The sequence below is a fragment of the Corythoichthys intestinalis genome, chromosome 10, assembly GCF_030265065.1.
Source record: "Corythoichthys intestinalis isolate RoL2023-P3 chromosome 10, ASM3026506v1, whole genome shotgun sequence".
Taxonomy (NCBI): domain Eukaryota; kingdom Metazoa; phylum Chordata; class Actinopteri; order Syngnathiformes; family Syngnathidae; genus Corythoichthys; species Corythoichthys intestinalis.
The window spans coordinates 6,869,636-6,884,303 of NC_080404.1; the positions used below are offsets into that span (position 1 = coordinate 6,869,636).

At 38.9% G+C, this 14,668-nt stretch overlaps 1 protein-coding gene across 9 annotated transcripts in view; it reads right to left on the reverse strand.

The window, feature by feature from the left end:
* Nucleotides 1-14,668, reverse strand: part of wdfy4 (WDFY family member 4) — a 148,922-nt gene that overhangs the window by 87,866 nt on the left and 46,388 nt on the right. For all 9 annotated transcript variants that reach the window (XR_009064644.1, XM_057848417.1, XM_057848419.1 and 6 more), the window contains 16 exons: nucleotides 13,981-14,199; nucleotides 13,650-13,828; nucleotides 13,332-13,563; nucleotides 9,202-9,347; nucleotides 9,018-9,129; nucleotides 8,739-8,929; nucleotides 5,691-5,843; nucleotides 5,533-5,606; nucleotides 5,083-5,244; nucleotides 4,075-4,169; nucleotides 3,890-3,986; nucleotides 3,583-3,785; nucleotides 2,231-2,397; nucleotides 2,043-2,162; nucleotides 1,801-1,962; nucleotides 1,572-1,724 (listed from right to left, as the gene is read on the reverse strand). Coding sequence is in view for 8 of the 9 variants with exons in the window: in XM_057848417.1 (XP_057704400.1) it covers nucleotides 1,572-1,724; nucleotides 1,801-1,962; nucleotides 2,043-2,162; nucleotides 2,231-2,397; nucleotides 3,583-3,785; nucleotides 3,890-3,986; nucleotides 4,075-4,169; nucleotides 5,083-5,244; nucleotides 5,533-5,606; nucleotides 5,691-5,843; nucleotides 8,739-8,929; nucleotides 9,018-9,129; nucleotides 9,202-9,347; nucleotides 13,332-13,563; nucleotides 13,650-13,828; nucleotides 13,981-14,199 (2,465 nt within the window). In the remaining variant the exon portion in view is untranslated. The remainder of the gene's footprint in view (nucleotides 1-1,571; nucleotides 1,725-1,800; nucleotides 1,963-2,042; nucleotides 2,163-2,230; nucleotides 2,398-3,582; nucleotides 3,786-3,889; nucleotides 3,987-4,074; nucleotides 4,170-5,082; nucleotides 5,245-5,532; nucleotides 5,607-5,690; nucleotides 5,844-8,738; nucleotides 8,930-9,017; nucleotides 9,130-9,201; nucleotides 9,348-13,331; nucleotides 13,564-13,649; nucleotides 13,829-13,980; nucleotides 14,200-14,668) is intronic.

Consider the following 14,668-nt stretch of genomic DNA (forward strand, 5'->3'; position numbering starts at 1 on the left):
ATGTCTGGTCTAAACAGTTCTAATATATCACATGGGAGTATGACATACTCTCATGTGATCATTCAACGTACCTCGTTTATTAGGAGAAAGCAGCGAACGGGGGGGGACAGAAGAAGCACAAACAACAACAACATATACACTGACACCAACGCTAACTATGAATATGTTGGGGCTATCATTAGCTGGTTGAATTATTGAATTAAGAACATTTCTGGCAAACAAATTCTTTTAAGATTAAATAAACTTTTTTTTTTTTTACTTAAAATAAGTCGGTTAAGCTTATTTAAAGCTAGCTAGTCTATATTATTTCAAGAAATCTCAGTAAAATTTACTTGAAGCACTAGCAGATAAATTAGATTTACACGAAAAACAGGGGAATTTTTTTTTTTTCCCTTCAATTTTAAGGAGGGGGTGGTTTGCAGTGCATAAGTATTGGTTCAGGTGATACACCGTTTGATTCACACCACTGTTTTCAAAAACAGCTAAAGAAACATTTTGAAAATTTCCAGAAAAAATTAATTTTATTAGGAAATTTAAATTGCATTATTTTGAATACGAATTATATTAACATACACAAGAAAAACAAACTTGTTAATCATCTATTAAGTATCCAAGAATGCAAAATAAAAATAAATATTTGTTTTAATACCACTCAAAATTATCTGTCTAAATAAATTAAATACAAACAAACAAAAAAACGTCTTAGTCAGGGAATAACACAAATAAATAAAACTGGAGACTTCTTTCAGGAAAAACACTGTTGCTTTTGTCCACAAGCACAGCCAAACACAACAAAAAAATGAAAGCTCCTTTGGGTTGCTTTAAGACCACATAAGCAAAATAAAAATGAAATCTAGGGAGAAGGGGTAAACCTTAGTACACTAAATTTCCTACAGCTGAGCAGAGTTTACTATATTTCTGACAGTTTAATTAACGTTAACATAGTAGAAAACGCATAAAAAAAGGACACTTCTCCTATAAGCAGCTTCCTACTCCGTTAGCAAGTTCACACAGTTTAATGTAATGGTAATGCTAAACTGTGATGCAGGTCAGACTTTCAATAGCAAAATTTCTGGTGTGTTTCACAACAATTACATTTTACATTACTTACAGCGGGGCTGCTGGCCGAAAAGGATATCTAATATCCCTCCCACCCTCCCATGTAGCGTAATTCTGTACTGTTAGAATTGCGTGTGAATGTGTGGAGAGGGAGAGGGTGTGGGGCCAATCAAACATGCGTTTGAGGGAAAAAAAACATGGAATGGCACAGTCAGCAAGTGAAAAGGGTAAATATAAGTCTGAAAATAATGAAAATAATTCACTTAATAATAGTAGGGTCAGTTCTATCGTCACAACAAATGGGAAGACAATCTAAATGACCTATATAACTGAACACATTATCTAATGCAAATAAGGTTGCTTGAAAGTTGGTGGGGACAATTCCAGCCTCCTGAATAGTCGGTAGTGTTTTGTCCCTACCGTCACTATGCAAACATATGCCCTTGTAATGATATAAAGCTGATCTATAAATGATGTAGCTTAAAATCGTATAATTTGTGTTATTTATTTACCTCCACCAGTAACACTACAGGATGCGTGTTGCTGGAGACATTTAGAAGACTGTCCATCAGGAGAATACGGAGGAAGTCACATACTGGTTTCCTAGGTGAATTAATCCTGAGTTCGTCATCACATTTGGTTATTATACAAGGCTTGTGTTTTCCCTGGAAAAATAACATAATAAGGCGAAATGACTACGGAAAAAAAGTCAGAAAAATAAAGTACATTTAAAGCACAAACCTCAGCATTTTGCAAGGGATAAATAACACCAACAAGTATATGAAGGAACTCCATGCAAGCCCAGAGTGGGTCTCGGGGTCGAAGGTTGTGCAGCACGCTGAAGAATCGCATCACGCTTGCAGTAAGCTTCAACTCCCATGATGCATTCGTACCTGGTCGATGCTTAATTCGAAGGAAAGACATTTAGTCGACTTAAAATGTAATTCAGAAGTTACAAACAGATGAGTATTTCATGTTTTTACTTGCGTGATAATGATTTTGACCAGTTCGAGTAGTAATGTTGCAGCCTCCGTGCAGAGTTGTGTGGCAGGATTGTCTGCTTGGCTTTTAATCAACGACTGGAGAGATTCATCCAAATTTTCCTGTGTATTAAGTGTGACCAGATTTGTACCTCATCAACAAAAAATATACAGAAAACAAAAGGCCCCACTTCTCTGTTTGTAGAGTGGCTGACGCTCCTTCCCAGCAGCAAAGCACCCAGAGCTTCATAGACTTGCGGCAGCTGAAAGTGCCTGACCAGAAGACCTCGGAGGACATCAAAACCAGGGCATGCAGCACTTGCACATTCATATGACCAAGTGTGTGCACGTAGGTTGTCTATGGGAAAAATAAAAAAAGGGATATAACATAAAGGTCTTATTGGGTCACACCAAGGGCATACGTAGGTTTGCATAGGAATGGTAGGGACATAACACAACCAACTTTTCAGATGCTCAAATTGTCCCCACCAACTTGTAAGCAACCTTATTTGCATTATATAATGAGTTAAGTTGAATAGGTACTTTAGATGATCTTTTCTTATGTTGTAAGGATAGAATTGACCCTACCCACTGACTTCATAATGTATTGACAGCTCAGATCGGTCATGTACTGCGCCTCGCATTCAAGTCGGGGGCCGCCTACATCAAGTCGAGCTATTCACAAACACGCACACAGCGATCTAACGCCGGATTTCTGTTGGAAAAAGGACGAAAGCCGTACAGCATACAAACAGGAAGGATTGTCTCAGGAGTGATTTGTTAGAGAATTGAAGGTAATTATTATATTTGTAGTACCATGCATGCATTTTGGAACCTTGTGAAAAAAATCAATGGGTGAAATTAGCCACTACTGGCATTGGTATCTTAGTTCAAAATATTTACGTAAAATAAATACTGTTTTACGTCCATATATATGAAGAGTTGGGCGATTTAAGCATTTATTCACAAGAATTTTCACTGGAAAAGCTCTGGTCACATCAGGCTAGCTACATTCATTACAGACTAGCATTGTACTTCGACATCTTTATGTAAAATAAACTCTAACTGCACGTGTTTTTTTTTGTTTTGTTTTTTTGCATTTAACCAAGAATCGATACTTTTTACGTCTATATGTATAAAGAATTCGGGGATTTAAGCATTTATTCACAAGAATTTTCACCGGAAAAGCTCTGTTTACATCAGGCAGTCACTTGCTACATTCACTAACAGACTAGCATTGTACTTCGACATATTTATGTAAAATAAACGCTAACTGCAGGTTTTCTTTTTTTTTTTTTTTTGCTTTTAACCAAGAATCGAGACTGTTTTACGTCCATATCTATAAGGAATTTGGGAAATTAAGCATTTATTCACAAGAATATTCACCGGAAAAGCTCTGTTTACATCAGGCGGCTACTAGCTACATTCACTAAAGTTGTGAACCGGTTTGCCGATTCTTTGCAACCCGCATCCTATCTTTAAAAAACAATAATAAAGAAGCCACATTCATTCAATTCCAAGCAATTACTGAACTAATGTGTACCAATAATGGCAAAAGGCTCCTCCATGTTGCTTAAGAAGCTTCCGGGAAGCACTGCCTCCCTGAAGCTGCTTTGCTGTGTCAAGGAGGACAGGAAATGTGTGAGAAGGATGAGACCCAGTTTCACAGTAGAGGAATGGAGATGTGGCTTTAGAAAAAATAGGACCCAATCGCTGCCCAGGGTATCATAGATGATATTCTGCCTACTTGTAGAAAAAAAGACAGCACAAGTTAGTTTCTTCCATGACAGTATGGCTAATTTGATGGCATCCTGTTTTGATTTTGCAAAGCAGTAACACACGGAACCTACTCTTTAATCAGAGGGCTTTCTGAGCCAAGGAGGTCACAAAGAACAAGTAACAGCTGGTTGCGCATCCAGATGAGGCTGGCAAGAGTAGAACTCTGAACTGAGACAATTGGTGCAGATTAGGTGTCTGGTTAATAACATTTTTTTATTAATTAAAAGCTAAATGGTGTCTTTCGTCAAAATGTTACCTTTTGTATCTTGGGAAAGATCACAATCAGAGATTGCATGGTTTTCAACCGCATTACAGAGAGGAGGGAGAGTGTAGATGAGGAAGAGCCCAAGTCTGACAAAATATGCAAACAATTTTAACACAGACTGGCTATAAAATATTAAAAGGAAACTTATTTGTCTCATTGATCACGGGGCAAAATAGAAGTGAAATATGGCAGCTTTTGCTCCTGAAGCTTTTATGGCAGCGAATAACCACTCTTTTAAATTCAGTTGGACTTTATTTAGCATCTTTGGATAATATTTAAACAAGTCGCATCATAATCATATTTATGCAACATGAATACAGCGAAAATAAACGCTTAACTGCACCTTTAAGTAGCGGTGAGAGAGAAATTTCCTTTGTTTGCGTCCATGACCAAACATAAGTACATAAATCCATTATTTATGGAAAGTTTTTGGTGTTTACTTTGGAATTGCTGCCGTTTGAAGCCTTATGCGTATGTACAGAACCACAAAGTTGCAATTTCTAATGGGGTACAAAATCTGACAGAACCCTGGCTCAGTAGCAACATTTAAGTGAGTTTTACGAAAAGGTCAGTACCCACGCGGATTTGAAATTGAATATGAAGATGAATCTGACAATTTCAGTGTTTAAGTGAATAAAATAAATGCTATCTGTGGTGCTAATAGCGACTTATAGCTTGCAGCAATAATTGGGCTGAAGAAAGGACTACAAAAGTCAAAACAAAAAAAAACTACAAAAGAACAACAACAGTTAATTTTTTGAACAATGAAATTCAGTTCAAAATTTTGAATTATGAACTATGAACTTAACAGTTCATTTTAAAATTGTGAACAGCAATTTGAACTAGTTCATGTAGAAAATGAACTTTCCCAATACTGTCAGTACATATCTAACCACATACAATGTACAGTATGATTGATGTAAGTCTATGTAAAACAATGATGACCACTTGAAATATCAAACTGTTAAAGCATCCATGCAGGATGAGTTCAGGTAGTACCTGCTTATATCCAGAGGAGTGAGATGAGCTTTTAGGAGACACGTGATGACACAGCAAATAAGCTTGACTTTCTGGTAGGTCACAGAAGGGTCACACAGCTCAAAAAGTAGACACGGTAACACGCCCATTCTGTGCATGACCATTGCAATCCCACTCTCACAGCTGAGGATACAGAGAAAATTTCTGTCACAATCAATTTTGGGGGCACTAAATCTTATTCAAGCCAGTCTGTGCTCTTTTTCTTACTCTGAGTGTAAACCTCGACTTTCCCATGAAACATATGTGTGACATTGATGACATGCGTCTGCAAAATGTTGACAATGCTTAAGACAAGGTCTGCTGTCTACTCTGTATATTAGTGTCTAATAGTTACATGTTGTCATGTGGGCAAATAATAGATTTGAGTAAAATTTGTTGCCTTGTTATATGCTGGGTGACCATGGGAACTACCTTGGGGACGTCAAGATTTCAGCAAAATGGCTCAGGACTGAGAGGTCCAGATTTTCAGACGTGTTCTTCCACACCTGACAAGACAGCGCATGTACTGAATTGGTAAAACAGTATCTTGATGCATAGAACAATTTTTATGACTATGTTTGAATGTGCACCTCCTGATCCAACAGCAGCGCCTGAAAAGCAGCTGTGTTCTGCAGACACTCTGAGCCACAGCCCAGCTCCATGGAACTCGAGAGATACAGAATCAGTTGAAAGGTTCTGTGGCTGACCATGTTACTCTTCATTTTCAGCAAGAACGCTAGAAGCTGCAAAGAATAAAATTACAGGTAGTCCCTGGGTTACAGACGAGTTCAGTTCCTACGCTGGCGAAGTGACCTGAATTTCTGCTTAAGTCGGAATTAATCCTTTAAGTACCTCAAAATCTAAAAAAATAACTATCCAAAAAGCCAAAACGTACTGTATTTTGTGTAATGATGGAGGATATACTGCCCTCTATCGGCAGTGTGGGTCTGGCTGGACTGTTGACTTGCAGACTCGTCTGACATGGATAAAGAAAAGCTACGCTCTGTTTGGCCCACATAGATCTGTAAGTTGTTTCAGCTAATATACAGTGGTATGAAAAAGTATCTGAACCTTTTGGAAATTTTCACATTTCTGCATAAAATCAGCATTAAATGTGATCTGATCTTTGTCAAAATCACACATATGAAAATGCTGTGTCTGCTTATACTCAAACCATCCAAACATTTATAGGTTTTCATATTTGCCAACAATGACAGAAGGGGGAAATAAGTAAGTGAACCAACACATTTAATATTTTGTACCCCGTGCTTCCTATTGCTGGGACTAATTTTGGCCCATTCTTCTTTACAAATCTGCTGTAGTTCAGTCCACCCTGGTCTGTAATCTAATAACCTCCCGGCTCGATTATTGCAACTCACTGCTCTTCGGTCTCCCTAACAAGTCCCTCCAGAAACTGCAGCTCCTCCAGAACTCCGCAGCATGCCTCATCACTCGAACCCCCGCAACACACCACATCGCCCCCATCCTCCATCAACTTCACTGGCTTCCCGTCAAACAAAGAATCAACTACAAGATCCTCATCATCACCTTCAAAATACTCCATGGCCTGGCCCTTCCCTACCTTTGCGATTTTCTCCGTCTAAACAATCCAACCCGTTCACTTCGCTTTACCACTATTCTTCCCCTCTCCGTCCCCCGTGTCCGCCTCTCCAATTTTGGTTCCAGAGCTTTTAGTCATTGCGCCCCCCAGCTCTGGAACTCCTTACCTCCTGATCTTCGCAGCATATCTACCCTATCACTTTTCAAATCTAGACTGAAAACACACCTGTTCATTCTTTCTTACCAACCATAACCCCTAGCTCTGTTATATTCTGACTTCTTTTTATTGTGCTTTTAATTTTTTATCCTTTTTAATACCTTTTTATCGTACTGTGATTCCGTGATTCCACAGCATTTCAATGGGTTCAAGTCTGGACTTTGATTTGGCGGAACGTGTATTTTGTTTTTCAGAAACCATTCTGAGGTTGATTTTCTTCTGTGCTTTGGATGGTCTTGTTGCAGCATCCATCCTCTTTTTAGCTTCAACTGTCTGACAGACAGCCTCAGGTTTTTCAGCAAAATATCCTGATCAACTTTTGAATTCATTCTTCCACTAATGATTGCAAGTCGTCCAAGTCCCAAATCATGATGCTCCCTCCACCATGCTTCACGTTGGGGATGAGCTGTTGATGTTGGTGAGCTGTTTCATTTCTCCACACCTGACATTGTGTGTTAGTCCCAAACAATTCAACTTTAGTTTCATCAGTCCACAAAATATTTTGCCAAAGCTTCTGTGAAGTGACAAGTAGCTTTTTCCGAACATTAAACGAGCTACAATTCCTGGCCATCGTTTTATATATAGTTAATGTGTGAACTGAGATATTGGACTATGCCAGCGATTTCTGTAAGTCTTGAGCAGACACTCTAGAGTTCTTTTTTACCCCTCTGTGTATTCTGCGCTGAACTCGTGGCGTCATCTTTGGTGGACGCCCATTCCTTTGGGAGAGAAGCGAGTCCCAAACTATCTCCATTTATAGACAACTTCTCTGACTGTCGATTGATGAACATCCAGGCTTTTAGAGATGGTTTTGTATCCTTTCCCAGCTTTATATAAATGAACAATCCTTGATTGCAGGTCTTCAGACAGGTCTTTTGACCGAGCCATGATGCACATCAGACAATGCTGCTCATCAAGACAATTCTTACCAGGTGTGTGTTTTATAGTGGGCAGTGCAGGTTTAAACCACTCATCAGTGATTGGGCACACACCTGACAAATTGGTTGGTAAAAATTGGTTTCGATTGCTCTTTAAGTCTCCTTAGGCAGAGGGTTTACCAACTTATTTATCCCCCTTCTGTCATTGTCTGCATGCTAACCTCATTAAAATATGAAAACCTATAAATGTTTGGGTGGTTTTAGTTAAAGCAGACACTGTTTTTGCATCTGTTTGATTTTCACAAAGATCAGATCACACTTGATGGTGATTTTATGCAGAAATTTGAGAAATTCCAAAAAGTTTGGATACTTTTTCATACCACACTATGTTTGTGTATGCATTTATAATTAAGTTAACAGCTACAGTTTGTGGAGTTACGTGTGAGTGGTTTGCAATGAGAACTGTAAATACACTCATAGCATTTAACCTAGCTGAGTTTTGTTAGGCAAATTAGGCTAATTTAATATACTAAATTTACATATTGATCAGACTAGATGGATGTTTGAACACCAATTGTTTTGTGTCAAGTGTTTTATTGTTAAAATGTGTGTCGTTTTGAACAGAAGAGTACATATGTGCTGCGACTTTACAAATTATCAAAAGTGAAAACTTCAAAAGCTTCAAAAACCACAATTTCATTGTTTGCCATCTGTCAAACTCGACAACTTCACTTTTAGTTAGGACAGAACTCGTCATATTAATAATGTAAAGTACAAGATAAGATACAGTGAGGTACAATAAGGTACTGCGACTAACAAAAAAAAAAAAAACAACAACAACAACTGGAGAAAAAAATGACGTACGAGACTCCGGCATCGTAAAGTCGAAATCAAATAAGTCGAGTATGTCGTAACCCGGGGACTACTTGCATATGTAAAAATGTATTTCACAAATGTCACTGGTTTAGCGATTTGGAACAGACCTTGTAACCACACATGCGGTTCATTTCGTGCTGCATGGTAGTATTTGTTTCCAGAACTGAGAGAAGAACCTTCACCGCTGCATACAGGGAGCTGTCGTCTGCTGCCATTGCAATTAAACTGAGAACAACTGCAGGCCCACCCACATACAGAAACCCATCAGCAGCACTTTGGGGGATGAATGTGCGGACACCTAAAATAAAGAGGTAACGTGCTTTAAAATGCACTGAAGGTTTTTAGGAAACTTGATTGACATTAAAATGAATACTTTCATGACTCACCAAAATGCCCAATCAGTGCTGCTCCAATAGTGCGTGCAGTCCCACTCAGGTGCTGACTGATGTTACGAGCCAGGAACACTGGAGTGGACTGGTCTCTCGACGTTATCCCTAGCTAGAATTAGATGCATGACTTTTATAACATACCTAAAAAGCAAATGGGTATTAAACACTACTCTGGCCGCACCTCTTTGGCAATCAATCTGGAGTCCACCTCATTGTAGTTCTGTTTTATGTCTACAACAGTTGTTAATGTGGAAACGGCAGGGTTGATGCCAAACATGATCCTTTCCTCTGGAACCAACCGGAGCGGAAAAGAATCTGCTTCTGGAGCTAAATTTAAAAAAAACAAAAAAACAAGGATATTGGAGGTATATTCAATAGAAATATCTCCTCATTCCAAGACTGTTCACTTTATTACGCTGAACCAACTACTGTATGAGCATATTGCAGTTTTTAGAGTCACCTATATGCATTTGCTTGATCTATTTGTACTCTCTTCAAAATATATTGAAGTCAAAATCCAGTACACATGTTACAGTAGTGTTATCTCCAAATAATAGTTGGCTACACTTTCGTGCCACTAATCAGCTATCTTGATACATAATCTAAAAGAAAACAGATGTTAAATGTGTTTTGATTAATGAGCAAAATTATATTATACTATACTTCTTTTTTTTTTTTTTTTTTTTTTTGACCAAACTTCCTAAAACCACCAAAATGCAAAAACTGCTTCTGGCACAGTTATACATACAAAACACAATAAAACACAACAGGTTTTACACATGCATAAATGAGAAATGATTTTCATTCAAAATTGTATTTTTTCACTGATTTGCAAAATTCCATCTCAAACTCCATCTAATTTTTATTTTCCCTCATTTCCTCAAATCTAAAACCTCGATTTTAACTATATAAGAACATAGGATATACATTAAAATTAAAAAAAAATAATAATAATAATGTAAACATTGACTAATCATTTTTGAAATGATAAAAATATATGTAACATACTTTAACAAAAATAAGTACAAATGACTTATATTATGCACAGTGAAATGGAATACATTTTGAAGACTAGAAACTGCAATTTCTGAAGAAATTACTCTAGGGCTTTGCTGTACAGAGATGCAGATCTTAGCCCCGCCCAGGTTGGTTTTTGGCCATTTCGGGGACAATACCAGGTCACTTCCTGTTGATTGAGGGACATTTGGGGGGCGTGTCCTGGTCATATCAGGTCATTTAGGGACATTTGGCGGGCGTGTTCTGGTCATATCAGGACATTTGGGGGGGGTGTCCTGGTCATATCAGGCCATTTGGTGGGCGTGTCCTAGTCATATCAGGTCATTTGGGGACATTTGAGGGGCGTGTCCTGGTCATATCAAGTCATTTAGGGACATTTGGGGGGCGTGTCCTAGTCATAACAGGTCATTTGGGGGCATTTGGGGGGCGTGTCCTGGTCATATCAGGTCATCTGGGGACATTTGGGGGACATGTTCTATTGATATCTGGTCATTTCCTTTTGATTTGGGGACATTTGTTTTTTTTCCATTGAAAACGAATGGGAAATTTGGACGTCAACAGCATCGACTTACATTTGCGTCAATGGAATCCAAATACATTGGCATCAATGGAATCGACAAACATGGCCGTCAATGGCATTAAACAAAGTACCTCCCAGTCAGAGCAAATAAACTAAACTAAACCTCTTTAATTCTTTCCTTTTTGTTAAAGATCTGATCAATTTTTCGTTGCATTGCCCTTTTTTATCGCTTTTTGGTTTTTTTCCCTCCCTCTATTTGTTGTTCCAAAAAAAAAAAACGTGCATTTGAACCAGTCAGAGCTAACTGTCCATGCTGATCACATGTCGGTCTGTCAGCCAGTTGAACGGACAACTGAGTCAAGGGTGGTTTGCTGTGCAGTAAGAGCTGTAAAAAAGATTCATACTCGTATTTACACATTGGTGTTTGTATATAAAAGATTCATACTCATTTTTATGCATTCGTGTTCGTATTTAGGCAATTGTATCTGTCACCACAAAATTCTGATGTTGAATTTTTTCTGTGGGTGTGTGAATACAACTGTCTTTTCAACGACTACGAATCTTGTCTGTGGACGAATTCAAGTTTACGACTACGACTCAAAAGTGTTGAAATGACATCACGAAGGTCACAGGGAAAACGAATCTATCCTAGTATCCTCTAACGGCGCACGCGCCAAAACAAGAACAGTTGCGAGCTACATGAGTAACTAACTGTATGTCCATGAACTGTACATCTTTTTAATAGTACAATTACTATTTAGTAAGATAGCTATCGAAAAGATTCATACTCGTCAGACTCAGTACACTGGACGTTGGGCAGAGCTCCGTGGAATGAATGAACAAAACAATAACAGTGGAAACGGATTACACTACGCGAGCACTTTATTAGGCTTTTCGTTTACACGTGTGTACATGCAGTAGATTTGACGTTAGTAGATTGTTTTGTTTTTGGAGATGCATGTGTGGTAGCCTGGCAGGTTTTTTTTCCCGCCTCGTTCTGGCCCGGAATATTTTACCGGAACAGCATTCCGGACTGTTCCGCCACACCTCAACCCCTGACTATTAGGAGTGGGAAATTCTTGGTACCTACATTGGCATGAAAAAGTATCGGAACCTTTTGGAATTTCTCACATTTCTGCATAAAATTACCATCAAATGTGATCTGGTCTTTGTCAAAATCACACAGATGAAAATACAGTGTCTGCTTTAACTAAAATGACCCAAACATTTATAGATTTTCATATTTTAATGAGGATAGCATGCAAAACAATCAGAAGGGGGAAAATTAGTAAGTGAACCCTCTGCCTAAGAGACTTAAGGAGCAATTGTAACCAATTTTTACCAAACATTTTGTGCATCGTGGCTCGGTCAAAAGAGCTGCGATCAATTATTGTTGATTTGTATAAAGCTGGGAAAGGATACAAAACCATCTCTAAAAGTCTGTATGTTCATCAATCGACAGTCAGGGAAGTTGTCTACAAATGAAGAGAGTTTGGCACTGTTTCTTCTCTCCGAAGGAGTGGCCGTCCGCCAAAAATGACGCCAAGAGTTCAGCGCAGAATACTCGGAGAGGAAAAAAGAACCCTAGAGTGTTTGCTAAAGACTTACAGAAATCAATGGCACAGTCCAATATCTCTGTGCGCACATCAGCTATATGTAAAACTATGGCCAAGAATGGTGTTCATGGGAGGACTCCACGGAGGAAGCCACTGCTGTCTAAAACAAAACATTGTTGCTCGTTTAATGTTCGCAAAAAGGCACATGGACACACCACAGAAGTCTTGTCAAAATACTTTGTGGACTGATGAAACCAAAGTTGAATTATTTGGAAGTAACACACTACGTAATGTGTGGAGGAAAAATGGAACAGCTCACCAGCATCAACACCTCATCCCTACCGTGAAGCCTGGTGGAGGGAGCATCATGATTTGTGGCTGTTTTGCTACCTCAGGGCCTGGACAACTTGTAATCATTAATGGAAGAATGAATTCAAAAGTTTAACACGATTTTTTGTTTATCAGGATGTTTCGCAGGAAATCCTGTGGCCATCTGTCAGACAGTTGAAGTTAAAGGGAGGATGGATGCCGCAACAAGACAATGATCCAAAACAAAGAAGTAAGTCAACTTCAGAGTGGTTTCAGAAGAAAGAAATACACTTTCTGGAGTGGCCAAGTCAAAGTCCAGACTTGAACCCCATTGAGATGCTGTGGAATGATCTAAAGACAGCGATTCACACCAGACATCCCAGGAATCTGGCTGAACTACAGCAGTTGTAGAGCAGAATAGGCCAAAAGTTAGTCCTGATTGATGTGCCAGACTGATCTTCAGCTACAGGAAGCGTCTGGTTGAAGTTATTGCTGCCAAAGGGGGGGCCACAAAATAATAAATGTGATGCTTCACTTACTTATTTTTTCCCCCTTCTGTCATTGTTTGCATACTATCCTCATAAAAACAACAAAACTTATAAATATTCGGGTGGTTTTAGTTAATGCAGATTTTTTCAGTTTTTTCATTGGTGTGTTTTGACAAAGATCAGATCACATTTGATCGTAATTTCATGCAGAAATGTGAGACAATCCAAAAGGTTCACTGTATGCTTAGTTATCATGTTTCGTTGCCATTGACGGCAATAGACATCCAATTCAATTTGACAGGGACCGATCGAAAGATTGCTGCCAACACTGCTGCCCAGTCAAAATGGATTTGTTCTCTGTCAAATGAGTTAATCAAGAAAGAAATCCTATTATAAAGTAATACAATTGTCTCAGACGTACCTTTGTTGCACAGAACCAGAAAATTGCCCAGATAGGCAGTGCCTTGATTGTAAATGACACCCACATTCTCAGGGCTCAAAGCCTTCTCAAAAAGGTAAGTCGGTCCAATGCGCCACACTAGAGCAGCGTGGTCCTTCCAAAGTGTGGGTGTCCCAATCAAAGCGTAAATGTCAATAACAGCTGTGGGGTCCATGGAGACACACTTGCCAGGAAATGGCTGTATATATTTCATCTGATTGGGAACATACAGTAGATTTACTTTGGTTTAGTTGAAATCAGTTCTGTATATACAATACAGTATATCTCGAGACATCGCACCTTTCCAGTCCCCAGTGCTTTGCCATTGAAGTAGGCAGAAACTACGCAGCTTTTCTTTACATCTTTGGCCATGACGACAACAAGATGGTGCCACTGAGATGGGACCAACAAACTGGAGCAACGGAACCTCAGCGAGGTAGGCAAAGAGGTCGGCGTGCTCACTTCTGACTCCATCATGTCTATTTTAAAATGATAAAGAAATGTTTTAAAACAATAGCTTTTCCATTGAAAAACCTGGGATATACCCATATGGCAGAGAGCTGATAGCTTAATGTTTATAGAGCTTAGTCAAACTGTTGCTACAAATGGCCCAAATCTGTATAATTCTTACCCAAGTAAGTAAATGCTTCCTCCTCCGTGGAGAGGACTAGACAGCCATCATAGGCTGAGAAGGAGACAGACAAACAGATGTACTGTTGCTCCGTCCGCGACATGTGCCGCACAACTGTCAGGAGTCGAATTGGGTGGGAATCACACGCTGAACTAAACCTCTTGATCTGAAACCAGCACGAAAAAGAAAGACCCGCTGTCGGAGGGAAATCCCGGCAGTCTAAAGAAAGAAAGAGGTGACAAGACATTTTGTTTAAATGTATAATTGATAAGGCTGCAACAATTAATAAATTAAAATCGTTCAAAAAATTTAATGGCCAACTAATTTGATAATATTTTTTTTTCCAGCAGCTATGAGCAGTCTCGTTTGGGTCCTTGTTTGTGTATAATGTGAGGCTGCGTCCGCGCCAGTGATCAGAGCAAGAGAGAGAGAGTTCACTGCTACACTCAAGTTCGGGTTGCTGAATCAATATATTATGAAGTGTTGAGAGTTAGATTATCTTTTATGTTTTTAGATCCAGTGTGCCTCCGTCAGAGTTGAGTAAATGAAGCCATTTGTACTGTTTGTATTTTTTGTTGATGAGACGGTACAACTTAGAACGGAGTGCTAAGCTAGTTAGCGATTATGTTCATCAGAGTCTTAAGTGTCCATTTGTATTGTGTATTGGAGACGCATATTAGCACTAGAG